The 27,499-nt window shown below is 43.4% G+C and overlaps 1 protein-coding gene across 1 annotated transcript in view; it reads left to right on the top strand.

The window, feature by feature from the left end:
* NUDT3 (nudix hydrolase 3) overlaps window positions 1–27,183 on the top strand; it is a 114,825-nt gene extending 87,642 nt beyond the window's left edge. The window contains exons 3-5 of the mRNA XM_027958423.3: window positions 13,667–13,711; window positions 15,084–15,168; window positions 19,268–27,183. Coding sequence (XP_027814224.1) covers window positions 13,667–13,711; window positions 15,084–15,168; window positions 19,268–19,443 — 306 coding nt within the window. The 3' untranslated portion in view covers window positions 19,444–27,183. The remainder of the gene's footprint in view (window positions 1–13,666; window positions 13,712–15,083; window positions 15,169–19,267) is intronic.
* Window positions 27,184–27,499: the final 316 nt, after the last annotated feature.

The raw sequence follows: 27,499 nt of genomic DNA, 5'->3' as shown, positions 1-27,499 counted from the left end.
TTTTATTTGCCCTTCATTTTCTAGTTCCTAAAGTGAAAGCTTCCCTGGTGGCTGAGGGTAAAACCTCTGCCCACAATGCAAGAGACCCGGGTTCCATGGGTCGGGAAGGTCCCCAGGAGAAGGAAATGGCAACCCACTCCAATATTCTTGCCTGGAGAGTCCCATGGATGGAGGAGCCTGGTAGGCTATAGTCCGTGGGGTGGCAAAGAGTCAGACACGACTGAGCAGCTTCACTTTCTAGTTCCTAAAGTGAAAGCTTAGATTATTGGTTTTAGATCTAATACACACAGTGCTATAAAGTACCCTGTATGCACTGCTCTTGTTGCATCCCACAGATTTTTATAAGTTGTGGGTGTATCTTCATTTAATTCAGAGTTTTTAAAAATTTCCTTGTGATTTCTTCTTTGACCTGTGTGTTACTTAGAGTCGTATTGTTTAACCTCCAAGCATTTTGGATTTTCTGACAGTCTTTCCTGTTACTGATTTCTCATATAATCCTATTGTGATCTGAAAGCATACCTTGTATAATTTACATACTTTTTAATTTGTTAAGATGTCAATTATGGTCCATAATGTTGTCTATCTTGGTAATGTACTGTATTAAATTTAGAAGAATGTGTTTTGCAATTATTGGATTAAGTGGTCTGTAAGTATCAATTATATCTGGTTGCCCCTCTGCCTGCTGATCTGTCCATTTCTGGAAGAGGAGTATTGAAGCCTCCCAACAGTAATGATGGATTCATCTGCTTCTGGCAGTACTGTCAGTTTCTGCCTTGCATATTTTGATGCTTTATTGTTATACCCATGTACTTTAAGGATCGTTCTGCCCTATTCTTGAAGAATTGACCCCTTTATCTTATTCCATTTTCACTTCTTTCCTAGCATAACAGTTATGCTTCTTTTTTAGTGGATTGCCCTAGAGCTTGCAATACACCACTAATCCAGGTCCACTTTCTTTTCTTCCTTCTATTTTGGTTTGGCTCACTGGGTCTTTGCTGTGGTACCTGGACTTCTCCTGTGGCGGGCCACGGCCTCTAGAGCGCGTGGGCTCGGGAGTTGCAGCACCGGGCTCTGTAGTGGTGGCGCATGGGCCTAGCTGCTCTGCAGCACCTAAAGTCTAAGTTCCCTGACCAGGGATCAAACCCCGTGTCCCCTGCATTGGAAGGTGGATTTTACTGGGCCACCGGGGAAGTCCCCCACGTCCACCTTCAGATAGCACTGTAGCACCGTTGATGTTGTGCAGGCGCGTGGAAGAGGCCTCCTTCCCCGTCCTGTCGTTGCTGTCCCCATCTCTCTTGCCCTTTTGCATGTGCATACATGTTGAGTACAGTATGTTACAACAATGCTAGCTCAATTGAGTAAGAAAAATAAAGATTTCATTTTGCTTATTCTGTGTAATATTCTTCCTTTCTTTATGTTGATTAGACTTTCTGATCTCGGTCATTTTCCTTCTTGCCAAAGAACTCCTTTTAACATTTCTTTCAAGGCATGCCTGGTGGCAACAAATTCAACTTTGGTTTGTTTGGGAAACCCTTTATTTTGCCTTCACTTTAAGGTCTACCATACCTAGGTTGATGGTATTTTTCCCTTTCAACGTGTTAAATATTTCACTCCTCTCTCACATTTGCATGGTTTCTGAGAAGTTGAAATAATTCTTAATTTTGTTCCTTTATAGGTAAGCTGTTTCCCATTCTCCTCTGGCTTCTTTTGAGACTTTTTCTCCTTTGTATATATAATATGTCCAGCTAGGTATAGCTTTTTGTATACTTGTTTTCTAGTTCTCTGGTTTTGTGTCTGACAGTAATTTCAGGAAATTCTCAGTCCTTATTGCCTCAAATATTGCTTTTGTTCCTGTATCTTTCTTCTTCTGGTGTTTCCATTATAAGTGTTACGTGCTTTATAGATATCCCACAGTTCTTGGATATTCTCTCTGTTCCGTGTGCTTTCTTCCCCAGTATTTTTTCTCTTTGCATTTCAGTTTTGAAAGTTTCTATGGACATATCCTCAAGTTCAAGGTTTCTTTTCTCAGCCATGTCTAGTCTGCTAATGAGCCCATCAGTGATATTCGTCCTCTCTATTGACAGTGTGTTTGATCTAGAACATTGCTTTTTTATTCATTCTTAGAATTTCTGCCTCTCTACTTGTGTTACCCATTGTTTCTTACTTTTTCCATTAGAATCTTTGGCGTATTAATCATGGTTGTTTTTTCATGGTCTGATAATTTTAGCATCCCTGCCATATCAAAGTCTGCTTGTAATGCTTTTATGTGTTTTCAAAATGTTTTTTTCTTTTAGTAAGATTAATTTTTTGTTGAAAGCTGAGCATGATGACTGGATACTAGGAACTGTAGATGTGAGATGTGCATTCTACAGTCGTATGATTAGGCCTCAGTCTTTCAGTGAGCCTGTGTGCCCGGGCTATGAACTTCGCAAGTGCTTCTCAGTAGTTCCAGCTCCTTGCCCCCCACCCCCTCTTAAAATGAGACAGGATGGTGAAGGAACTGGAATTGAGTATTTCACTTCTCCCAGGTTGGATAGACTCTGATGAAACCCCAGTGTATTACATAAAATAGTTTCTCTGGGAAGGTAGTCTTTGTTAAGAAGAACAGAATGTTACAATTTAAAATTGGCTATTTTTCTTCTCTCCAGAAGCAGGAGGGGATTTTTTTCCAGTGTTCACTATGAAAACTGGGTAGAGCTCCTAGAGTTAAAATCACAAATGCGTGGTCGCCCCCCACCTCCTTCTCCCTGCAACCCCACCCCCACCCACCACCGGCCAGATTTTAGGCTTGTCCTTGAACCTTCATTGGTTCATCAGCTACCGTCCAGGTTTCTTCCACCCTACCCTCTCTCGCTTCCTTGGTGGTTTCTGCTCTGGTAAGTTGAGATTCTCTGATCTGTCTGTCTCTCTGATTTGCGGGCAGTGACTTGCCCTGTGGCTTCACTTTTCTAATAAACCTAAGAAGCGTTTGTTCGGCTTTTTATTTGCTGTTATGACAGCATGGGACTTTCTAGGCTCCTTATATATGCTGGACCAGAAACTAGAAGTCTCCTTTACTTTTAAATAACACATTAGAACAGATACTTATTTTTCCAACCAAACAAAACAGTCTGCTCAACACACACATACCCCAATCTAAAATGTATATCCTCTTACTGCCCGATTCTCATTTGTTTCAATTTGTAGCTTTATGTATAGGTTATCATTATTGATAAGATATTGTCCTTGAAAATACAAAAAGTTATCATTTGTTAGGGGCTTCCCTAGTAGCTCAGATGGTAAAGAATCTGCCTTCAGTGCAAGAGACCCGGTTTTGATCCCTGGGTTGGGAAGATACCCCTGGAGAAGGAAATGGCAACCCACTCCAGTACTCTTGCCTGGAGAATTCCATGGATGGAGGAGCCTGGTGGCTATAGTCCATGGGATCACAGAGTCGGTCACGGCTGTATGACTAACTTTCATTATATCAACAATATTTACATTTAAGACCAGTAATTTTTATTGCTTTCATTAGTCAGAGCAGTATTTTCCCTTTCTCTCCCCACCCCACCATAAATGTATTCTTTCTTGTGTCTTTTTTTCTCATGTGTTATTGGTTGACTGACTACTTATTGGCCAGTGACAGTGCTCCAGAGCATGCTTTGAGACCTGGTTTCTTGTCTGCCTTTGCCCTTGCAAAGACTGAGAGCAAACTTGAGCTTTCAAAAAATGAAAGTATCATTTGTTTCTATAACACCTACCAAATGTTTCAGTTCAGTCTTTTACCTTTGGTGGTGAGTTATAATGAAGACTGTAGGCAACCAATGGGTAATTATTTATAAGAAAAGTACAACAGTGATTACATGTTTGAAAAAAATTTTTTTCTTCACACATGAATGGTTAAGAAATTATTAGACTCCTTGAATAATCCTTTTCCTCAAGACTCTTGACTTAGGTGTTGGGTGTTACAGAGGAAAGGCCTGCTGCTGCTGCTGCTAAATTGGTTCAGTCGTGTCCGACTCTGTGCAACCCGATAGACGGCAGCCCAGTATCACAAAAATATTCCTCCCATGTAAACACTTGAAAACTTTGCTCCTTATTGTTGGAACTCAGAAATATCTCCTATTTGGTGAACCCTTTGGTAAGAAGTGGGTTTATTTATAATTTATATTAAACACTAGCAGCTTTTTTATAGAATCACTTTTTAATCAAGGAATTGACATTTTATCTATTATTTATTTTTTTAGGCTTACTAGGAGAGCCTGATGTAAAGGTTAGCTCTCTTACTGCTAATAACTACTCCTAAATTATCCTCCAACCATTGTTTTTAAAAATTGGAATTAAAAAATATATATCTTTTTACTCAATTTATCTATCTACATTGTCACACATAATTGAATGCTACTCATTGATGAATAGTTAATTCAGTGGTTTAATGTAGAGATTAGAATCTGCCAAGTTAGAGAACATAGCACTGTATTTGAGCAGGTCTGTGTTGGAACCTCAATGGAGACTGAATTACTGGGATAGGAGCCAGTTCCCTTCTGCTCAATGAATTAATTCCAGATGACTCTTCCAAAACAGTTGTATTTGCTTTCCCATCCAGCTCCACATTCCAGGAAAGGATTTTTAGTCATTAGGAAGTATGTACCGTTGACTCCAATACAATTCACAGCGGCTTCAGCAAATACTAAATGCAATCCTTGCCTCTAGAGACTCAGCAGTCTTTAAACTATGAACAGCCACCAGACCTGGACAGGTCTGACTTATCTGACTAAATTGCCACTTAACAGCTTCCTCTTAATTCAGTGAACTTAACAAATGCAAACTGCCTAATGCAGAGGAAGTAAATTTAAAGATTCTACATTACTACATAGGAGGTAAATTTAAAGATTCTAACTCATCTCCAAGAGACCCCATGTGGCTCAGTATTAAAGCTAAATTTCCAGGTTAAATCACAATGCTGCTGCTGCTAAGTCACTTCAGTCATGTCCAACCCTGTGTAATCCCATAGACAGTAGCCCACCAGGCTCCCCCATCCCTGGGATTCTCCAGGCAAGAACACTGGAGTGGGTTGCCATTTCCTTTTCTAGTGCATGAAAGTGAAAAGTAAAAGTGAAGTCGCTCAGTCATGCCTCACTCTTCACAAGCCCCTGCATTGTAGCCCAGCAGGCTCCTCCGTCCATGGGACTCTCCAGGCAAGAGTGCTGGAGTGGGTTGCCATTTCCTTCTCCATAAATCACAATAAATGTAACTTAATAGATACATTAATAGACACATACTTCAATTAAAAAGAAAATAACACTTGCCATATGTTGTTTTCAAACATAGTGATACTGAATGACTAAGAATGAAAGGCTGGAAAAAGGTATATTAGGCAAATACTAACCAAAAGAAAACTGGGATAGTAATTGTAATATCAGACAAAATAGAATTTAGGTGAAAAACATTAAAGGGACAAGAAGAACCTTTAATAATGAAAGGAACAATTTATCAAGACAAGATAGGGATCATGAACTTGTGTGCACCTGGTAAACTCTTCATCTGCATAAAGCAGAATTGACAGTTATAAGGAAAAGCTGCACGTCTATAGCCATATTGAAGACTTTAAAACATCTCGTTTAGAAACTGATAGAAAAAGCAACCAAAAAAAGGATTGAGTAACACAGTTAACAAGGTTGATCAAATGCCATATATTGAGTAATAACCTTGTATCCAACAAGGAGTATGTAAGTTTTTAAGCAAATGTGAAAGAATTATTTTAAAAAACCCCTTATGTTAAGGCATAAAAAATAGTGTTGAAAACCCCACAACATCAATAATACAGACTGTACGTGCTGTGATACAGTGCAGTAAAATTAGAAATCAACAACAGAGCCAGCTTAACAGAGAGAAACATTTGGAAACAGGAAAAAAAAATGTCCTAAATAATCCTTGAGTTAAAGCACAAATCATAGTTCAAAGCTAGTAAGCAAATAGAGCTAGTCAGTTATGAAAGTACTTCCTATCATTACTTACAGGGTGTAGCTCATTCACTTTGAGCCCTAGACGATTTTATTAGAAAACAAAATAGACATTAAATAAGCTAAGCAGTCAGTTCAAGAAACTAGCAGAAAAACAGCAGATGAGATGCCCTAGACGATTTTATTAGAAAACAAAATAGATATTAAATAAGCTAAGCAGTCAGTTCAGGAAACTAGCAGAAACAACAACAAACAGCAACTAGCAGAACGACAACTAGTGCTCTCAAAGTAAAAGGATGAAAATAACAGGGGAAGGGCAGAAATCAGTAGGGGAAAAGAACAATGACCAACAGACCAAAAGTGGGTCATTTTTATTTATCTAAAAAAATAGACCAACCTCTCACTGAACCCATCAAGGATACAAGAGAGAAGACAACAAATATATAAGGAATAAAAAAGAAAATAACCACAGATATAACAGAGACTTTTAAATTAAGAGAGCCATGAAAAGCTGCAAACAAAAAATTTTGAAAACCTTAATAAAAATTTTCTAGGAAAAACAGCTCAAATTTACTTAAGAAAAATTAGAAAGCCTATATGTAGATCATTAATGCTTACAGAAATTAAGCAGTAATCACCCCCTCTGTCCAACAGAAAGATCCCAAGATTAGACTAGATGGATTTTACTGAAATTTCCAAAAATATATATTCTTATCTTGAACTGTTTTAGAGAAAGGATAACTACACACTTCTTGTAAGGTCAGTATAATCTTATTTCAGCAAACAGCACACTTTTTCTATAAGGGGCAGATAGTAACTACTTCAGATATAGAAGCCATATGGTCTCTCTCACAAATATGGCTCTGCCGTTATAATGTGAACACTCTCATAGGCAGTACTTAAATGAATTAGCCATGGCTATGTTCCAGTAAAAGTTAATTTACAGAAACCAGTGGTAGGACAGATTTGGACTGTGGGCCATAGTTTGCTATGGACTGAGGAAAATTATGACCAACTTAGACAGCATATTAAAAAGCAGAGACAACTTTGTCAACAAAGGTCCATCTAGTCACAGCTACGGTTTTTCCAGTGGTCATGTATGGATGTGAGAGTTGGACTGTAAAGAAAGCTGAGTGCCGAAGAATTGATGCTTTTGAACTGAGGTGTTGGAGAAGACTCTTGAGAGTCCCTTGGACTACAAGGAGATCCAACCAGTCCATCCTAAAGGAGACTGGTCCTGGGTGTTCATTGGAAGGACTGATGTTGAAGCTGAAACTCCAATACTTTGGCCACCTGATGTGGAGAGCTGACTCATTTGAAAAGACCCTGATGCTGGTGGGAAAGAGTGAAGGCGAGAGGAGAAGGGGACGACAGAGGATGAGATGGTTGGATGGCATCACTGACTCGATGGATGTGGGTTTGGGTAGACTCCAGCAGTTGGCGATGAACAGGGAGGCCTGGCATGCTGTGGTTCATGGGGTTGCAAAGAGTAGAACACGACTGAGCGACTGAACTGGAACTGGACTCCTGATCTTGATACTTGGAAATAAGAGTCAGTTCTCACCTATGAACATGGATGCGAAAATCCTAAGTGAAATAACTGCAGATAGAATCTTATGCTTTGTCAAAGTATCACACAACTCGGTTATCCCAAGAGTATAAGGATAGTTCAGTCTTGGGAAATATGTTTATGTAATTTATTTCATTGAGATTAAAATTAAAATCACCATATCAGTCAATGAAGAAAAATTGTTTATTAAAATTCAGTACCCTTTCATCTTAAAAGCTGTAAGCAAACATAAAAGGAATTTCCTTAACTTGATAGAGTATCTAATAAAACCTCCCACAAACATCATATTTTTGAAATTTTCAAAGCATCCCCCATGGCAGATAGGAATAAGACATTTATGATTGCTATCATTCTGCCATTTATTATTGATCTGTGGTCCTAGCCACTTCAGTTAAGACAAAAATAGAGAGTCAAAAGGAAGAAGCAAATTACCATTATTTGCAGATGGTCTGATCATTAATTATGAAAAACCAAAGAAACAGAACAGAAACTAGTAGAACTAATAAAAGCATTTTTAAAAGTTTCAAGACGGGAGGAAGAAATGGCAACCCATTCCAGTATTTTTGCCTGGAAAATTCCTTGGACAGAAGAGCCTGGTGGGCTGCAGTCCGTAGGGTCACAAGACTGAGCACGCATGCATGAGGGGGCTGGTAGCAATAAACAGGTAGAACCACCCCCCCAAAAAAAAAAGTTTCAAGACCAAAGATCAACATGCAGAAACCAGCAGCATTTCTTTAAACAAGTGGTAATCAACTGGAAAATATGTAGCTTGTAAAGATATGTATTATTCACAATAGCAACAGAACTATACTAAAACTGAAATACCTTGCTGATAGAGTGCAGGCTCTTTACAATAAAAATAATAAACTTCGTTAAAGGTTTTTAAAAGACACGAATAAATGGATAGAGATTGTCTATTCTTGAATGAAGAAACTAAGTATTGTAAAGGTGTGTTTTTCTCAAATTAATCCAAAAATAAAAATAAATATCCCCCAAGAAGTTTTCAAAAGATCTAAGAAACTGATTTTTGAAATTTATGTAGAAGAATAAAGGTACAACTACCTGAGTGTTTGTTTCATTATTTTCTTTACTTTTTTGATGCTTGAAGTATTTCATTTAAAAAGCAAAATTAAAAAATGGGTTGAAATTTCACTGGACTTACCCTGGCTTCTCATCTACTTCATCTGTCTTCACTGTGTTTCTTTCCTTCTGTACTTGCTAAGTCTGGTGGATACCAGAAAGTTATATGTATTGAAGACCATCTATTTTTTTCATAGGTTTCCTCATACAGACATTTGCATTAGAGTTGTTGCCCTGAACTCCTTTTAGGCCTGGGCTTATTGCTTTTGATAGAGGAAGATTTTATATTACAGCTCCCTGAGAGTTCAGAATTTTTCTTTGGGAATATGGAGTTTTCCTCAGAGAGCTGCCTTTGAAATCAAGGAGAGTAGCAGAACGCTTTCAGATACAGGTTCCAGCACACCTAACTAAAAGTGGCTTTAACAGCAGCAGTTATTTTCCTGACGTAAGAGGTCTAGGGGTTGGCCATTACCCTGTTGCTCCAGCGGCTCAGAGGTCAGGACTTTGGTTCACTTCTCATTGATTTTCTAGGCCTTTCCTTTACAATGACAAGATGATGGTTGCAGCTCCAAGTTTCAAATCCCCACCTGAGAAGCAGGGAGGTATAGGGTTTCTTTTTGTACAGCTCTTCTTATCATGATGGGAAATCTTTCCCAGATGCCTCTGAGAAACATTCTTTCGGGAACCATTGACCCAGAATTGGGTCACACACAGTACCCCTAAACCTGTCACTGCAGAGGGCAGCAGACCTCCCTTAGTGGTTCAGTTCAGTCGCGTCCAACTCTTTGTGACCCCGTGAATCGCAGCACGCCAGGCCTCCCTGTCCATCACCAACTCCCGGAGTTCACCCAAACTCATGTGCAAGTCAGTGACGCCATCCAGCCATCTCATCCTCGGTCGTCCCCTTCTCCTCCTGCCCCCAATCCCTCCCAGCATCACAGTCTTTTCCAGTGAGTCAACTCTTCGCATGAGGTGGCCAAAGTACTGGAGTTTCAGCTTTAGCATCATTCCTTCCAAAGAAATCCCAGGGTTGATCTCCTTGCAGTCCAAGGGACTCAAGAGTCTTCTCCAGCACCACACTTCAAAAGCATCAATTCTTTGCCGCTCAGCCTTCTTCACAGTCCAACTGTCACATCCATACATGACCACAGGAAAAACCATAGCCTTGACTAGACGGACCTTAGTCGGCAAAGTAATGTCTCTGCTTTTGAATATACTATCTAGGTTGGTCATAACTTTTCTTCCAAAGGAAGTGGTTCAGGTGTGCCAGAGTTCTCACCTGAACAGAATCTGGGTCTTACTGGTAGTAGGGAGGAAGGGAGAATGCTTGTGGGCTAGGTGGCCATCTGTCTGCCGCAGCGTCCACCTGAGTGAAAAATTGGTTTCAGAAGGTGATGGTACACTTTGCCCATCCAAACTTAAGCACAAAGCCAGGAATCTTTGTGGTGGGCCACCATTTTAGGGGAGGTTCAAAGGCCCATCAAGGGGAGCTTCCCAATGGCTCCGTGGCAAAGAATCCACCTACCACACAGGAGACACAGGAGAGGCCGGTTCGATCTCTGGGTCGGGAAAATCCCCTGGAGGAGGAAGTGGCAACCCACTCCAGTATTCTTGCCTCGAGAGTCCCATGGACAGAGAAGCCTGGAGGGCTGCAGTCAGGGAGTCACACAGAGTCGGTCACGACTGAGTGTGCGCATGCAGAGCGTTCGCTTCAGAGGCCTGACACATCAGTTCCTCTGCCTGGACCTCAGGTACAGCCCCTGGAAACGGAGGGAAGGGCGAGACACTGGGGTGTCCCTTGTCATTCCAGCCCTTTCCAGTAAGTACTTCCAATCCCAGTAAAACACTGCCAAGGAGAAAAGACATTTGCATTTTTTTCCTTTTTAAAATGTAGACAGTTGCTCAATTTATTTATGTTAACCAGATCTCAAAAGTTTTAGAATTGATATTGTAAACTTTGAAGTTTGAGAGACTACTCGCCTGCATGTGGTTGAATAACGAGAGGCCGTGGCTACTTTATTTGAAATTCTTACTGCTGGCTAAGATCGGCTTTTAAATAAAGACTTCTCTGGATTGGGGGCTTTGACAGTACTGACTGAAATTGTAACTGCTTTCATATGGTTATGAGGAAAACAGGTATACCAGCTCTGTGACTGGACCAAGATTACATATACTCCGACTCAAGTCTTAGCCCCAAATGTCTGAGCCAAGTATCTGTCAAATGTGATCCTGACACCTATCCTGACCTGCGTGCAAGAATCATGTGAGAGATAAAAATATCTCTGTCCAGTTGCCTGTGGCAGCATTAGAGAGAGAGCTAGGATATGAAAGTGGGACTGTGGAAGGCTGTGAAAAAGTAAAGTGGTTACAGTGAACGCTGTCTCGAAGAACCTTGGCCTCTGAGGAATCGTCCTCTTACTAGCACTGTGGTTTTATTTAAGAACCAAAATCCTATTCTTAGAAAAGAAGAGCCGCCTCTTGAGAAAACTGCTAAAGCCAAATTTTAAAAACTGATAAATATAGGAACATTTCTTTGCTTTTAATGTAGATAGTACTGTAGATAAGGTAGAATCACCTTAGATAGAATTCCCCCAAGTAGATCTCCTGAGTATTAGAATAAAACTTGAAAGAAACACTTAAGGAACAAATAAAACTATTGTTGATTTGAAGTAATTAATTAGACTAATTAGAAGTGAAAATGTATGCCACTGAATTTCAGTGTGCAGATGACAGCATTATTTGATTTACATTAGACTATAAAAATACATCTATTTCATTAAGAAAAAAATGCTTTTATGTTTCCTAACTGCCTCTAACACAGAGTAAATCATAGAAACATATTGGTGTTGAATGCATAAAGTACTATAATTAAAAGTTTTAAATAAATTATATGTATTGTCATAATATTAAGATGATTTATGCCCTTAAAATTTGGAGAGTATTTCCTTTTCTGTACTTTGTTTTCATTAAGAAGAATAAATAATTGAACAGTGACTGCTGAAGAGACCTCTTTTCCACTTTGCAGAAGAGAAATGTGAACGATGTTCTGTGAGCCTCCAGCAGTCGTCCTCGTGCTGCCCCCTCTCCCAGCCTGCCTTGGGCCTGCAGCCTGGCAGCTCTGCTCCCGGGCCCTGACAGAGGCGGCCTGTGGCAGGCACAGGTGACTCCTCAGGAGCCGATCTGAGCGCGTTTGGCCGGCCTCGGACCAGAGACCAGAGCTGGCTTTCCAGATGAGCATAGCCTGCCAGCTCGTCCCACTTGTCCAGGCAGCTTCATTGGTTAATTCATGCAGTCCTGCCTAGCTAGTCTTAGCTGGCTGTGGAGTGCAGTTATTTCTGAAAATGTAGAAAAGCAGTTTAAATAAGAAAAGGTACATATTTGCATTCAAGTAGACCAAAAGCCACATGGGGAAAAGAATGGAGAAAGAAACCAGCATGTTGGCAAGAGAAAGGAAAATAATTTGTTGACAGATAATTAGCAAAAATTAATTTCAAAATATAGCTCACCCAGGAATCTAGGCCTTTGAATTGGCTTCTATTGTTTCTATTATTAAATATCTCTAAAGAACGTTTGGAGAACTTATTTAAAATTTTTGTTCATTCTGTACAAACATACTGAGCACCTGTTGTGTTTAGAAAGTATATTTGCCTATTTCTTTTAATGTATTGTACAAAATAATATGGCAGTTGTAGTAAAAAACAAGTTACTAGATGCATTTCCAAAAAGCTGAAAAGACATAGCCTGATCCAAAAGCAAAGTGGATGCCTCCATAGATCAGAAACAGAGCAGACCTGCGGAAGAGCAGAGGAAAGTCGCAGCCTGCGTGGCCTTGGTTGGCTGGTGGTTGAAGCCCTTGGAGTGAGGGGGAGGTCAGGGGCCTGATGGAAAGGACACCAGGAGCTGAGACTGGGCAAGGTGTGGGCCCGGGAAGGGAGAGGGCACAGCACAGCATGCCATGCAGGATGGGGCGGCTCTGCAGGGCTCTCTGTATCCCCTCGGAGCAGGAGCCCTAAAGTGCCACTCTGGAGAGCCCCTGACTGCAGCAGCACAGATAAGCCCTTCACCAGCTGGAACGTGAATTGTTTATTAACTTCAGATGGAATGAATGTTATAGCATGACCTGATAAAGAACGCAAACATGTTCAGGATGCTCAAAAAAGTAAAGGAATAACTTCTATTTTAAAAGAACAACAACAACAAAATCATGGAAACAAAGGTATCCTTAATGGAAACAGGTAGATATACATAGATATGGAAAATATCAAATAAAAAATGGACTAGAAATGGATAGCTTTATCCGGGATATGGTTGAAAAGTAAATTAGTAAATTGGAATATACAGAAAAGTTCGCATATAATGCATCAGAAAGACACAGAGTAAAAAAAAAAAAAAGACTGATGGGATAAATATTGTATTTACTACAGAAGCCTAACCCCTGTGTAAAGTTGCCCTCTCCCCATCATTCTCTGTCTATCACATGCTCTGTGCATTCCTGTCATGAAACTGGTGATTTAGCAGAATTACCCGGACTGTGTTTTTGTTAACTTGACCGCTTTGCTGTGTTCCTGCTGGGTGCTGAGCTCTGTTCTGGATGTACAGTGTACAGACAGCCAAGAACAAGTCAGATAAGGGTCTTATTCTCATGCAACTTGAGTTCTAGTGTATTCATCACTGTACCTCTGGCATCTGCACCACTGTTTGGCTCAGATTAGGCATTCCGTTTATATTGGTGAATGAATGGGTAAATGACCTAAGTAATTCCTACCTCAGCATATCTTTGGTATGGCTGTGGCCTTGCTTGTTGTGCTCTGTTTGGCCAGTTTGCAGTGGTGAGAGACGTGGAGAGGAGAGGAGGACTTTCTCCCCAGAGCATACCCTGCCCTTTCCAGTCTGTGACCCCGAGAACACACTGTTACCGCTCCCACAGACCTGGGGTCCACCTGACCTGTGTCCTCTTGCTTTTTGCTTCTGTTTTACAATTTACTTCTGTTTTACAGGTTAGTCTAGAAGATTCAGAATGAGACCAGCACTGCAAGCAATGTCAATGCACACGTTTTTCTTTTTTCTTTTTCAGGCTGGAGTAAAAGGGACATTGGGAAGATTAGTTGGAATTTTTGAGGTAAATCTGTTAAAATCTTTGGTGCAATTGGTATTATATTAATAACCATATATATCTTGACCTTAGACCATTCAGACTTCTGTAACAAAGATGCCAGAAATTGGGTGGCTTATAAACAATAGAAACTGATTCCTAGGAAGTCCAATTAAAGGTGCAAGCAGATTCAGTGTCTGGTGAGGACCCCCTTCCTGGTTCATAGACAGCTGTTTCTCTGTGTTCTCGCAAAGCAGAGACGGGACCAAACATCTCTAGGGTCTGTTTTATAAGAACACTAATTCCATTCATGAGGGTCATCTGTCATAACCCAATCACCTCCCACTGTCCCCACTTCCCAATACCATTACCTTGGGGGTTAGGATCTCAACATGAAATTGGGGTGGGGTTAGCGGGGTTGGCTCAGATGGTAAAGCATCTGCCTGCAATGTGGAAGACCCAGGTTCAACCCCTGGGTTGGGAAGATCCCCTGGAGAAGGAAATGGCAACCCACTCTAGTACTCTTGCCTGGAAAATTCCATGGACGGAGGAGCGTGGTAGGCTACAGTCCACGGGATTGCAAAGAGTCGGACACGACTGAGCAACTTCGCTTTGCTTTCTAGCGGGGACATAAACACTGTCCATTGCTGTCTTTTTTTTGTTTTAATTTTCTTTTGGCCATGTGGGATCTTAGTTCCCTGATCAGGGATCGAGCCTGTACTCCCTGCACGGGGAGTTCAGAGTCTCCTCTTTTAAAATCCCATTAATCTCCTCCGTACAGCTAGAATTATTTGTAAGAATTGTTTTTCCCATCTCTGCCTCTCTTCCTCTCCTCCCAAGATGTGAGAAGGGGTAGATAAATGAGGAGGAGACAGGAGGAAGAGGAGGTGAGCAACTGCAGCAGAAGAGACTAACAAGCACTTACTGGAGTAGGGATTTGGAGAAAGTCGGAAATCAGAGGATAAAGATGAGCAGGGCTGATAGGAGGAGGGGCCATGTGTGAGGTAATCAGCTTGCTTGCCTGAATGGGCCCTCCACCCATCACAGTCTCTTATTTTTCTGCTGTGATAACTAGTTAAATGTGCTTCATACCTTTTCTCAAGAGGTCCCCAATCCTTTTCTCAGTATTTTTGAAAAGTTGCTTTTTAGGGAAGAAGAAGGAAAAACCAGGGTAAAGCCTTGGCTTTGCAAGCCCAGCCAAAGAGCTCACCCTCTGATTCAAGCGTGGCATGTTTTCAGTGGGCTAGCTGTCGCTATTCCATCTCTGATTGTTGGACGACAAAAGTAAAAGGAGTCCTTGGATCTGAGCTCTCTGGACATATGCAGTGGATTCTGTTTCATTTACGTAATCTCAGCTCTCTAAGGAGAAACTCTCTGTCCCTCTCTTTCTGCCCTTCAGAACCAGGAGAGGAAGCATAGAACGTATGTCTATGTGCTCATTGTCACAGAAGTGCTGGAAGACTGGGAAGACTCAGTCAGCATTGGTAAGTTGTCCCCAGATGGCCTCCCAAGAGCTCTCACAACCAGCCTTGGCCACACTGCAGCTCTTTACCCAGAACCACAGGCGAGAGCCTGATAAAGAAAAGAAATAACAGAAGGATGTGTTTAAATAAGCATGTCTGTTTTTGAACTTGTGAAAAGTACTATTATATTTTTAAATGTTTAAAAGGAAGCTGAAGTTGGATGCATAGTGAACAATTAGAGACAAGGCCCATAAAAATAAAACCAGAATTGGATTTTTCTAAAACCAAATTGGATCCTCCCAAGCAGATATTAATCGTGGCCTCTACATTGCTAGGCTTGCTGCTGGCCGCTGACCCCCAGTGAGAGCAGGACTGCAGCTGTTCTTGCGATGCTTATTCACATTGTTGGAGGAAACTGTGACTTCAGCGGTGTGAGCCCTCCCTCCAGAGCTGTGTAGTAGGTGCAGAGTGGTGGGAGTAACTGGAAACTACCGCTTACATTCATGTTACCCTTGAGGTGAACTCGCCTTTTCTCCTAAGGAGCCATTTTCAGTGATCCCAGATCAGTTGTGTGTATATATATCTTTTGACCTAAAAAGTGAGGTGATTTAATGATTGGTTCATGGTTTTAATCTTTGAGCTCTGAAGGAAAAGCATAGGAAAACGTAAAATTGATTTAATTTCTGTTATAAATTTGGCAAATAGGACTTTCTTATCAGAACCTCTCGATTGTTAGTACGTGCTTCGCCGTCGTGCCTCTCAGCACTGCTGATGTGGACATTTCAGGGCCTTTCAGGTTTTAGTTGCTTTGTATTTGATAAGAATGCAGTAAGCTTAAGTATAAATAAATTTGGTGAGGGGGTATTAAAAATAGACTCTTTGATAGCTGGTGCTGGGGCCAGAGATGAGTGTGGTGTGGCAGGCCCTGTCCTCAGACTATTCTGCTGGGTCAGAGTTGTACACTTGTGATACTGATTTTTAAGGCACCATTGCTCTGTTAACATCCAGACAAGCCTGTCACTTGTACTCCTGCTGAGAATTGACCCTAATGAAACTATCTAAAATATGTTTTAGATAGCTAACAGGGAATAAGCCTGTTAGCCTTTTCACATAAGCCATTTTCAGGTGAAAAATTGGGTCTTAAAATATACAGGTCAGTGAATGACAAGTGATCCAGGGTCCATTCATCTGATGGAATGTTAGGCAGCTGTTACACACATACTTACTAAAGCTGTGTACCACGGAGAAGTGCTTATGAGACTGAGTAGGTGAATGAAAACAGGGTGTAGAATTATATGTATACTATTTAAGACTACATCAAAATAGGAATTTGAAATGAAAACAAAGATGAGGTACTGGTTTTCACCTGAAGAACTGGCAGTGACAAACAGCAGTTCACAGTGCCGGCAGGAGTGTGGTGGGACTGACATTCCAGCACAGAAGCGGGACTGGGGATCAGCACATCCTTCCTGGAAGGCTGCTTGGCAGTGCATGTCACTAGCCGTATAAGGTTCAGATCTTTAAAACTGTAGCATTCTTTATAATAATTAAAATAGCAGGCTATTGATGTCCAGTGGCGGAAAAATAGTTAAGTGAATGACGTTACATCCATGCTAGACAGTGTAACACAACCGCTACGTGTCATGCTGAGAAGAATGCTTAAGAAGCAGTGTGAAGTGAGAAAGAAGCAACAACAGTAACAGCGCGTTGTCTTACAGCACGTACTGTGTGCCAGGCATTGTCCGAATGCTTGACGTATTACCCCTCAGCAGATTTGAGAGATAAGTACTGTTGATTATCTCTGTTTTATAGAAGAGGAAAGAGGGGCACAGAGAGGTTCAGTAACTTGCCCAAGCCTGCGTGGCTGATTAGAGCCTTTGATGTGACTGGAGCCCAGCAGATTAGCATCAGCGTCCATGTTCCCAACAGCAGCACTCTCTCAGGGCCTCCGAGGAATTTGGAGAACCTTAAAGCGTGATCCCAATTATAATTGTTGAGATAGCTGTGTCTTTTTCAAATAAGGTGAAAGATAAGCAAATGCACTAAGGTATTAAGAGTAGTTACTTCTAGTTTGTAAGATTACAGGTAATTATCTTGTTCTTTATGCTTGCTTCTGTTTTTCCCAGTTTTAGCCAATGATCTTTTGGTAGCTTTGTCAGAGAAAAAATAATAAAGAATTTTAAAACTTGCATTTGAAAAAATTTTTGAAATACACTGAAAATAGTGATTGTGTTGAAATTATATTTTCCTCTTTTTAAGAAAATATCTTCTTTACTATAGATACATCATTCTTTTTATTTATTTTTGGCTGCGCTGGGTGTTCACTGCTGCGCCCAGGCTTTTTCTGGTTGCAGCGAGCGGGGGCTTCGCTTCGATGCTGTGCTTGGGCGTCTCACCGTGGTGTCTTCTCTTGTGCAGCACGGGCTCCAGGCACTCGCGCTCCACTGGTGGCAGCACACAGGCTCAGTAGCCATGGCTCACAGGCTTAGTTGCTTTGCAGCATGTAGAATCTTTTTTTTTTTTTTTTAGTTATTTATATTTGGCTGTGCCGGGTCTTAGTTGCATCGTGTGGGATCTTTATTGTGGCTCACAGGCTCTCTAGTTGTGGTTCTTGGGCTCAGTTGCTCCTTGGCGCGTGGGATCTTAGATACCCTATCAGGGATCAAACTCGTGTCCCTTGCATTGCAAGGTGGATTCTTAACCAGTAAACAATCACAGAAATCCCAGATATATCACTCTTAGATAGGACTTTTAAAATAAATACCTGGTTACAGGTCAGCCATCCCAGTAATTCTGGGAGCTGCATCAGCTTCATGTCTGCTTTCATGGGAGATGGGAATGCTGGCTGGGCTCCAGGCACGCATGTGTCAGCCACGGAAGGCCAGAGGCCCAGAAGCTGGAGAAGAAACAGCTGGCAGTGGTTCTTTCCAGAGTACGAGTTTCACACTGTGACTCTCAGTTCTTCAGTTTTCAGATTTCTTACCTATTTTCTGCATTAGGCATTTGTATAGTATTTGACACATACAAAGTGTGCTTCCATCACCCTTGTTAGAAAAGAAAATAGGAAAAATGTATTTATTAAATGTTGATAATCATTCTGGCTCTTTTGTACTATGTAGAAATATCAGTCAATGATAAAGAAGATGAACACTAAATATTCATGGGAAGGACTGAAGTTGAAGCCAAAACTCCAGTACTGCAGCCACCTAATAATGGTGTGGTGGTTGGTGGTGGTTGAGTTGCTAAGTCGTGTCCGACTCTTGTGACTCCGTGGACTGTAGCCCGCCAGGCTCCTCTGTCCATGGGATTTTCCAGGCAAGAATACTGGAGTAGATTGCCATTTCCTTCTCCAGGGGATCTTCCAGACCCAGGAATCGATCCCGAGTGTCCTGCATTGCAGGCAGATTCTTTACTGACTGAGCTATGATGGAGGTCACCTGATGAGAAGAGCTAACTCATTGGAAATGACCCTGCTACTGGGGAAGATCGAAGGCACAGGGAGAAGGGAGCAACAGGATGAGATATGGTTGGATGGTGTCACCGACTTAATGGACATGAGTTTGAGCAAACTCCAGGAAATAGTGAAGTACAGAGAAGCCTGGCATGCTGCAGTCCTTGGGGTCACAAAGAGTTGTACATGACTTAGCACCTGAACAACAAGAACAAAAACAGAAACATGGAATCATTGTGTTGTGTACCTGGAACTCAATAGGCTGTGCTGTGGGTCGTTTATACTTCAGTTTAAAGAAGCAAAGGAGGACTTTGCTGGTGTTCTGGCAGTGAGTTTGATCCCTGGTCCAGGAACACTCCACATGCCTTGGAATAGCTACTGAAGCATGCATGCCTTGGAGCCCCTGCAGCAAGAGAACCGGCCACAACGAGAAGCCTGCGCGCTGCAGTAGAGTATCGCCCCCACTGTCTGCAACTGGAGACAGCCCTCGCGCAGCAGCGAGACCCAGTGCAACCATAAATAAATAAATAACTTTTTAGAAAGAAAAGAAAAACGTTAATGACAGTAGTTTCTGTGGGTTTCTCCCTGCGTTTTCTGAAAAGTTACAGGATCAGGAACCTGCTGCTGCTTCCCTTTTGCACTAATTTCTTTCGCTCTCTGCCTCCACAGGAAGGAAGCGGGAATGGTTTAGAATAGAAGACGCCGTAAAAGTGCTGCAGTGCCACAAGCCGGTGCAGGCGTCGTATTTTGAAACGTTGAGGCAAGGCTACTCCGCCAACAACGGCACCCCGCTTGTGGCCCCCACATACGCAGTTGCTCAGAGCTCGATGCCGGGCATCAGATGACTGAAGATTTCCTGTAAGAGAAGTGAAAATTGGAAACGAGACTGAAGTGCAGGTCTTCCCTCTCACCCTTGCTCTTTCACCTCTCCTCACAGGCCTCCTCTTTCAAATAAGGCATGATGGGCAGCAGAGAAAGGGTTTATTGATAATGTTGCTGTTTGGTGTTAAGTGATGGGGCTTTTTCTTCTCTTTTTATTGAGGGGGTGGGGGTTGGGTATGTAATTTGTAAGTACTTTTGTGCATGATCTGTCTCTCCCTTTTCACACCCCTTCAACTCTCTAAAGAGGCAAACAGCCTTCCCTCTGCCTTGGATTCTGAAGTGTTCCTGTTTGTCTCATCCCAGCCCTGGCCAGATTTTTTTTTTTTTTAATTAAAAGATATCCATTATGAGATGAAACCTTTCAAGAATTTGTCCCATGATGTGCTGTTCAGTCCAGTAGGCTGGTCACTTTCACCGTAGGATGCGTTTATCTACACATTATATACTGGACATATAATATGTAAATAAATGACTTTTAGAAAAGGCATTTGTTTTAATTTTTCAAGGTTTCATTTTTCAAATTCGGGGTGTTTCTGAAGTGGAGAGCCTCACAGTTCATTTGCTTTCTCGTCTCTGATGCTAGTGGCTAGGTGAGCTTCCCCGCCCTCCCCTCTCCCCAGTTGCTGGTGTAGTACATAGGGTCCGGGAAGGGTTCAGCTCCTTCAGTCTCCCAGGACTCACGCCTTCTCTTCTCGAGCTGTGTTTCCACGCCAAGAAAGAAACAGGAAGAAACCTATTTTCTTTCTTATTACCAAGCCAGGAGCAAATGGCCTCAGCTCAGATCTGGAGAAACAATGCTAGAAATTGAATTCCTCCCTACATGTTGACAATAGGGATTTGAACTGGATTCTTGGGATTACTATCAAAAAAACTGGAGCGTCGAGCACTGTTTCTCTCCTGCTGGTTTGGAGTTTTTTCCATAATGCTACTTATCGCCGACAGCGGCCTGTCTCCCTGTGCGTCCATGCCTTACACCGCGCGGAGCTCGACATGGTCCTTGTGCCCGAAGCATCCAGCTGTGCTTGGCAGGCGCAGCTGCACAGCCCTGTCCCATTCTGGGTAACCATGTTACGTTCCTGAAAAGTACACAGGAGGAAAATTCAGATGTTTGCTTGTCTTTGTAATGTTATAGCACTTGTAATTGCACCATGGAGCATGCTCAGAAATATTAAATTTGTCTCCCACCAGGATGTGAATGGTCCATCGTCTGCTGAGAAGTGGTATGGGAGAATGCTTAATCACTTACTAGAACGGCTACATAATGCATTGGCTCACTGCAGACTGATGGCTGGATGCTGGCTTCATTTGCCAATTGTGTTGTTTAGCAGACAAATGCTCAGAAAAGGGTCTAGAGACTGGGGGTGGGGCGGGGGGACCCTGATCAACCCCTGGCTTTGGGACAGGAGTTTATTGCTAAACTGTTAGTGGCATCTCCTTTGTCAAAACACAGCTGAGATGTGAAATTAGAATCGTAGTTCTCTTTATTTAAAAAGTCTAATAAATACTCAAACTTTGAAAAACTTTTGTTCTTCCCTCCCGCTAAAAGAAATGTGTGTATCTGGTAGGCCTGGTCATTTAATGTTCAGCGTTTTGGGGAACGTCAGTTGGACTTTAATTTGCTATCAAGTCTGTTTGCATCTGATCCCAATCTTAAAACACAGCGCCAAAAAGCGGGGCTGGCAGTTTCCTTAGCACCACTCTACCTCTGGGAAAGGAATCCCGTCCCCACGGAAGGGTCCCAGTGGATAGAAAGCACCATGGGATTTGAGTCTAAATGCCAACTCACTGTCCACGTGTTCTGCTTGAAATGAACACACTGCTGCTTATCGCCTGATTTAGAGCATTCTGGGGATCTGTCCAAATAAATTAAAGGGACTGTAACATAAATTCAACTAATCACTAAATGGAATCCCCAAAACCCAGTCTTCCAAATAAATTCTGCCTTTATGATACAGAAAGTGCTTTGCAGGAAAACAATTAGTACTCCTGAAATAGGAACTGCAGTGTTAGTGTTAATAATAATTTGTGCATTTTTAGTGATCTGACGTTTTCACTGGGCTGGTATAATAATACACTACCCTACAAAATCCAGTTTGGATTGTTGTTGGTGTCTTTGGGTCAGGAACTGTGCCAAGAAGTATTTTTCAGTCGTGAATAGATCCCATTAATGCAGTTAACTGGAGAGATCGTGCTGCTGCTTCCTCAGCTGACAAAAGGAGGCTTTGTCCAACACCAGAATTGTTGAAACTGGTGCTTTTGTCTGTTGCACTGGGATTCTGATGATCAGGGCTTGGTGTTTTTCCCTCCCTGGCACCATCAACACCATGGCTGTCTCCTGATGTGTAGTTACAGCCCTGTTGTGATAAATTACTTGGACGCATGGTCGCAGTAGCCTTTCTGTCTCCCTCAAAGAAAACAGAGAAAAGCACCAGGCTTACCTTACTTGCAGAATGTTCCGGCAACACTGATTTGCCATTAATTCTGCAAGTACTCACCTTCTTCAGGCTTGGCAGAAACAGATTCCTTCCTGTGTTCAGGGCAGACATAGTCTCTTTCTTACAGTGAATGGACATGTCTTAGAGTCCGGCTATTACTGGAGAGTCCATTGGAATCCACCATACTCAAGATGGAGAAAGATAGCAATAGAATTTTTTAAATTTAAATTTGTTTATAATTGGAATCCCTTGGGGAAACATCAGTGAGATCATGACTTTTTTTTTTTTTTTTTGGAACAGGACTGTGTGTGTGTGTGTGTATCTGTGTGTGTGTTAGAAAGAGAAGGACTACCAGGGGTCAGCTACACTGGGTTTTTTGCAGCCTCTAGGACAGTGCAGCCCATGAAACAGAAGTCTTGATTTTTCTCACAGCAAACATCACAGGATGGAAAAGTTGCAGGGTTGACTGTGGTTTTTACAAATGTCTGCTGCCCTATCTGCCCTGTGTGAAGAGGGCTCCCGCACCGCCGGGTCTGAGCTGAGGTCATCTGGAGGGATCAGAGGTGGGGAAGTATTACCTGCTGGAGGCGCAGCAAGGCCTGGGAGGTGGCTTGGCCACAGGGCTTCCGCCCCCAGCATTGCGTTGTGAGAGCTACTCAAAGGGAGGCCCTAGAGTCCTTGCTGCCGGCGGCCTTGGTGAGGAGAGAGGGTCACTGCCCTTTGAGAGTGTTTGCAGTTTTTTGTACTCTTGTTGCTACATAGTCAGGTTGCTTCATGGCAGAGAAATAGTGCGGTTTCGATGTTAGGAGTCAGCCCGTGTAAAGTCTCTCAGACTCGCTTAGAGGAAGTCACCTGAATTGTAGAAGGAAAAGTTCCCCACAAAACCACGCTTCCTCTTCCCCTTTCTTTTCACCTCGTACAGTGCCTCTTTGGCGGCTGCTCTAAATGTCCTCAGCCAGACGGGTCTTCTGCTGAACCTAGGTGTGCATCGCACACTTAACATGTTTGTCATTCCCATCCAGGATATATTAACACCTCTGTTCATCTCCCCACCTGATCTTTTTTTCTTAAACAGCTTAGCCTGAGCCATGTTTTTTTGTTTTAGTTTAGTTTAGTTTACGAAAAGGATTTAATAACCATAATGTGATTTTTGCCTCAACTGTATGATTTTTTAATATTTCCGAAGTGTTCTCTAAGCCCATCCTAGTTAACAGTGGAATAAGAACTAAAATAACCTGGAGAAATCTCCACATGGGGTAAATTTTTGCTTCGAGAGAAGCAGGAGTTAGATAGTGTAGCTTCATCTTGACCCCCAAATACAGGCACATCCATATCTTTTCAAAAAATAGGAGACATGCAGGACAGTCAGCTCAAGCAGTTCTAGGGATAGGAGATTGTTGGGGATTCAATGATGCAGGTGGCTCCTCGGGTTCTTGTTCTTGAAGACTTTAAAAGAGGTCAGTCCTGAGGCTGTGTGGTGTGTCCTGCCCAGTTGGGGTGGGAGTTGTTCCTTCTGAGCCCTGATGGGTTGGAGCCTGTTTCCACAAGGCTGTGCAGCCTTTGACTTAGTGGTCCCAGCCTTGCTCCCATCAGGGCACCCCCTTCACCTAGAGTAGGTGGGAAAGTACCCCAGAGTCAGTCTCGGTGCTCAGGGTGAGCTTGAAGCAGAGTCCACACCATCACCAAGAGCTGTGTTTTCCGGGTCACCTTAGATGTCACCTGAAGCAATGAGACATTCTGGATTTTCAGGTAAATTGTGAACTGCCAAATACTGCAATCTTTAGACTATACTACATCCTGTGAGGTCATCACAAGTCACGGGAACCTGGAGATTTTAGGCAGACTCTCCTTGGGAGGCCAGGAGCCTTCCACTTCTGCCTCTGGAAGGGCAGCTTCACACTCTGACAGTGTTTTTGCATTAGCTTGATAACCTTTCAGGATGGGAAATGCCTAGTCAGGCCATCTGAAAAAATGATACGTCTCACCTTCAGATTAATCAAATTGTTGTCCTCCTAATCCCCTTAAAAATTAATAAATACAGAAAGAAAGAATCCCATTTGGTGTTGATCTAACAGACTACTTGAGCTGAGGCCAGCAGTCACATGATGGATCTCATGTGTCTCTGCAGCATGAAGCTTTCGGAGTGAAAAGGCGTGTCCCTCCCCTGAAGCTTTGTTCGTCGTGATGATTTGTGAGCCTGAGCTTGTCTTAGAGAATGGGACTGTCCACCTGGCACGGGGAGTGCACAGGAAAGCCGCCTTGGCTCGGAACTGAGCGCCTCAGGAGGGCCTCTGCAGGAGAGGGAAGTGCTCAAGGGTAATGTCTAGGAGGTGGCGAGCCACTGCTTCTGTTCCTCTGACCGGGTGTTTAGTCAAGTAGGTTTCCTTCGGTTTACATTCCCAGTTCTTAACCCCAAACAGGGGCCACTAGAACAGCAAAAAAGGCATTTAACCCCCTGGAGATAGGCTCTAAAAGGAAGCAGTCTTGTCATTTTCCAGGTTCATCTCCATTTCAGTGTGCTACCCATCCTCCCACCCCTACTGCCACCAGGCCAGAGGTGAAGATTCTATTAATCCTCGAGTTGGGAAACATAAATTCTGGTCTGGAACACTTACCTACTAAACGGCTCACTGTCTGTGGACTGTGTTATCTGTGAGATGAACTTTTCAAGGAACTTTCCAACAATACAGTAACATTGCTCTTGCAGGCTTGAGGTCCCAGGCAGGCATTAAGATCAAAACCTTAAGGCTTTGGAACTCCTCAGGAAAAAAGCAAGATACCCCAGTCCCAATGCTGGGCCTTGAGATGGGACTCTCCTGTCTGTAGAGTGGGGTAAGTGGCTCACCTTTAGGAAGTCATTTCTCCATTGAGGTTGACTGTAGATGCCTGCAGGAAGTGATACCAATACGAGCCTGGCCTTCTGAACACCTTGTGCTAATTAGAGCAGCAGTCGATCCATGTAGCCTCTTGCACCTCATTTCTGTCCCATTGGGTAGAAAACAGCGTTTCAGGGTTAAGGCTTGATCTTGCATAACAGATATGACTTATGCCAGGGAAGGTACAGGCTGACTGTGGAGAAGCCCAGAACCAGAACAGGTTGGCCTGCTCCACCTAGGGTCCCCACAAGGGCCTGGCTGACGTTAGAGTCGTGGGGAGCTTCCAGAACTCTGAGGGGAGGGGAGGACTTTGAGGGCCCTCCCTCGGCCAGCACACAGCTTGGATACAGGAGGGAGTGGCAGGTGTCTGAGCCACGTGCACAGACCCACACTTGCCCTTCGGCCTCCCACATGACTGAGAGCATTTTTTGCTCAGAACCCAAAGGGACTTTCTCCAAAATCCTCCGTTAGCCGGATCCTCTGCTGTTCTGTTAGCCTCTGAGAACCTGTCCCTATCACTCGCCTGTGCACGGGCGCAGGCGTGCTGCCCAGGGCACAGGCGCGCAAGGTCACTCAGGGCCCAGCAGCCGCGTGGTGCTGTGTTTCGTAGCTAGAAAACCAGTGGGTCCACTCTTGTGAAAGAGACAGAGTGGGGTGCGGCTGTGCACACGCCAGGTCTGCTTTTATTGTTTCATAGTCTGAAAGCATTCAGACTGGTTTATGATTGGACGAAAGGTTGGTGGTCAGAATAAGTAAAATGCCAGTGCGTCTGTCTTGAGAAAGGGAAGGCAGTTTGCCATGTGTTTGGGGAGGCAGCGGCATTTAAGGATGTTGTCACAGAAAAGCAGGCATCTCTGGCTGCCAGTCAGTAGCATCTTTATGCTTGCTTCTGTGTAAAGAGCCCAGTCTTCAGTTCAGGGACCTTCCTCGCATCCTGCCCATTGGCCCTGGCATTGGGCCCTGGCTCTGAGGAAGCAGTGAGGCCCCAGCCCTGTTCTCTGAGCTGCAGAGCGTGGTCTCAAGCAGCATAAGGCCTGTTTGAGGGTTTTCCTAGCCATGCCTGCCTCCACTCCACTCTTGATCCCCTTTCGCTGCGAGTGTTCTGTTGCAGCCTAGGTCCAGGTCCAGGTGCGGTCTCCCTTTGGCCAAGTTCAACAGGTATTTCCAAGGAACCCCTTGGATGGAGGCAAAGTAGCCAAGATATGTTGAGTTTAACTTTTTCTGAAGGACAAAGTATTTGTCCCTCCCCAGTCATGCTTATATGTTTTGTCTGAAGTTTAAATGACCAAGGCTCCAGAACTGAGACAGAGAGCCAGGGACCCACACACCCAAACCAGACTGTTCTGACCCCACCAGAAGTCTGCTTTTGTCTCCTTCCATCAGGACCACACAGAAAAGCAGACAGCTTAGCCTTCCCGGTGATCGCTGGTTCCTCAGTGGCCATTCTGCAGAGGGAGAATGGGTCACCTATTGAGGAGTGTGCTGAGTATTTGTAGAAGGGGTTAGAAAGCGGAAGGACCAATGAGCTGAGCCCTCACATTCTGGGGAAAGGTGGCAGCATAATCTTGAATGAGCTCAAGAGAACCGGGGAATCCAAGGAAAGGTGCCTGTTTGGGAGGAGAGGTTGGTTATGGTCCCTTAACCTCCAGGAGCCTGGCGCTTCGTTGTGGAATGGGCTTTGGGAATATTGCCCTTACTGCAATCCCAGTGCGCTCTGGGACCTCGGTGCTCTCAACCCACGGGGGATGGTCTTGTTTTCCATTTTTTTTCATTTCCAAAACAACCTTGCTTGGTATTGTATGGAAAATCACGTTTCCTCTCTACCTGCTCAGAGCTACCAGGCCAGATATGGCCGCCTCTCAGTCTCTCCACAGCGTTCACGAGGAAGGCCTTCTCAGTGCTCCTAGGGGCCGAGGGGAGGGGGACAGTCCAGAGAAGGCGGAAGGAAACTGAGTTTGCCTGCTTCCCTTTCTCGCGGAGGCTGTTCTTCGGCTTCCTTCACACCTATTTCCTGTGGGTGCAGGCAGTTGTGGAGGAAGGCTAAGAAGAAAGTACAAGACAGGTACTCTGAGATTCAAGTCCCACTTCCCCCCTGTAATAACCAGCCAGCCATGTGTAATCGCCCCCTTACTAAAGTATTCCCCATGTAATGCTGGCAGCAGAGGACAGCAAACCCTCCCCCATAGTCTAGATGGAGCCCTGGTATTAACCCTAAAATCCCACCCTCCATTCCACTCCTTTTGTAAAAACAAATGCTTTAACCTGTGAGTGTGCTGTTCCTTTCTATGTGTTAATCAGTTTTCTTTCCACTTGAACTGTGTGGGAGGGAAGGGCATTGGAATTGTAGGTTGTAATATTGTGCCAATCAATAAAAACCAGTATTTCTCACACATCCCTGCTTAATGTCTGGTCTCTTCTTTCTAGAAGTTTTCCTTGAATCCTTTTCATCAGTCTCATTTTGATCCCCCCTCCCTCCTCTGCTGGATTCTTGAGAGTTGCCCCAGAGATCAGAGGTAGGCCCATGGAAAATTTGCTGTTGCGGGAATTCAAGTGAGGAATGAAATGAAGCCTGGACAGGCAGAGGGGGTCAGTGCCAGGGAGTCCGCAGCAGATGTTCTAAGGGGCGTGAGGAAACAGAGGTGAGCCACACCCAGAGGTGCTCTCCTGTGGAGTCAGGGAGGGCTGAAACAGTGTTTTGAAGATGCACG

The sequence above is a fragment of the Ovis aries genome, chromosome 20, assembly GCF_016772045.2.
Source record: "Ovis aries strain OAR_USU_Benz2616 breed Rambouillet chromosome 20, ARS-UI_Ramb_v3.0, whole genome shotgun sequence".
Taxonomy (NCBI): domain Eukaryota; kingdom Metazoa; phylum Chordata; class Mammalia; order Artiodactyla; family Bovidae; genus Ovis; species Ovis aries.
Note: the sequence above shows the minus strand (reverse complement) of the source record. Positions and strands in the feature narration are given on the sequence as shown.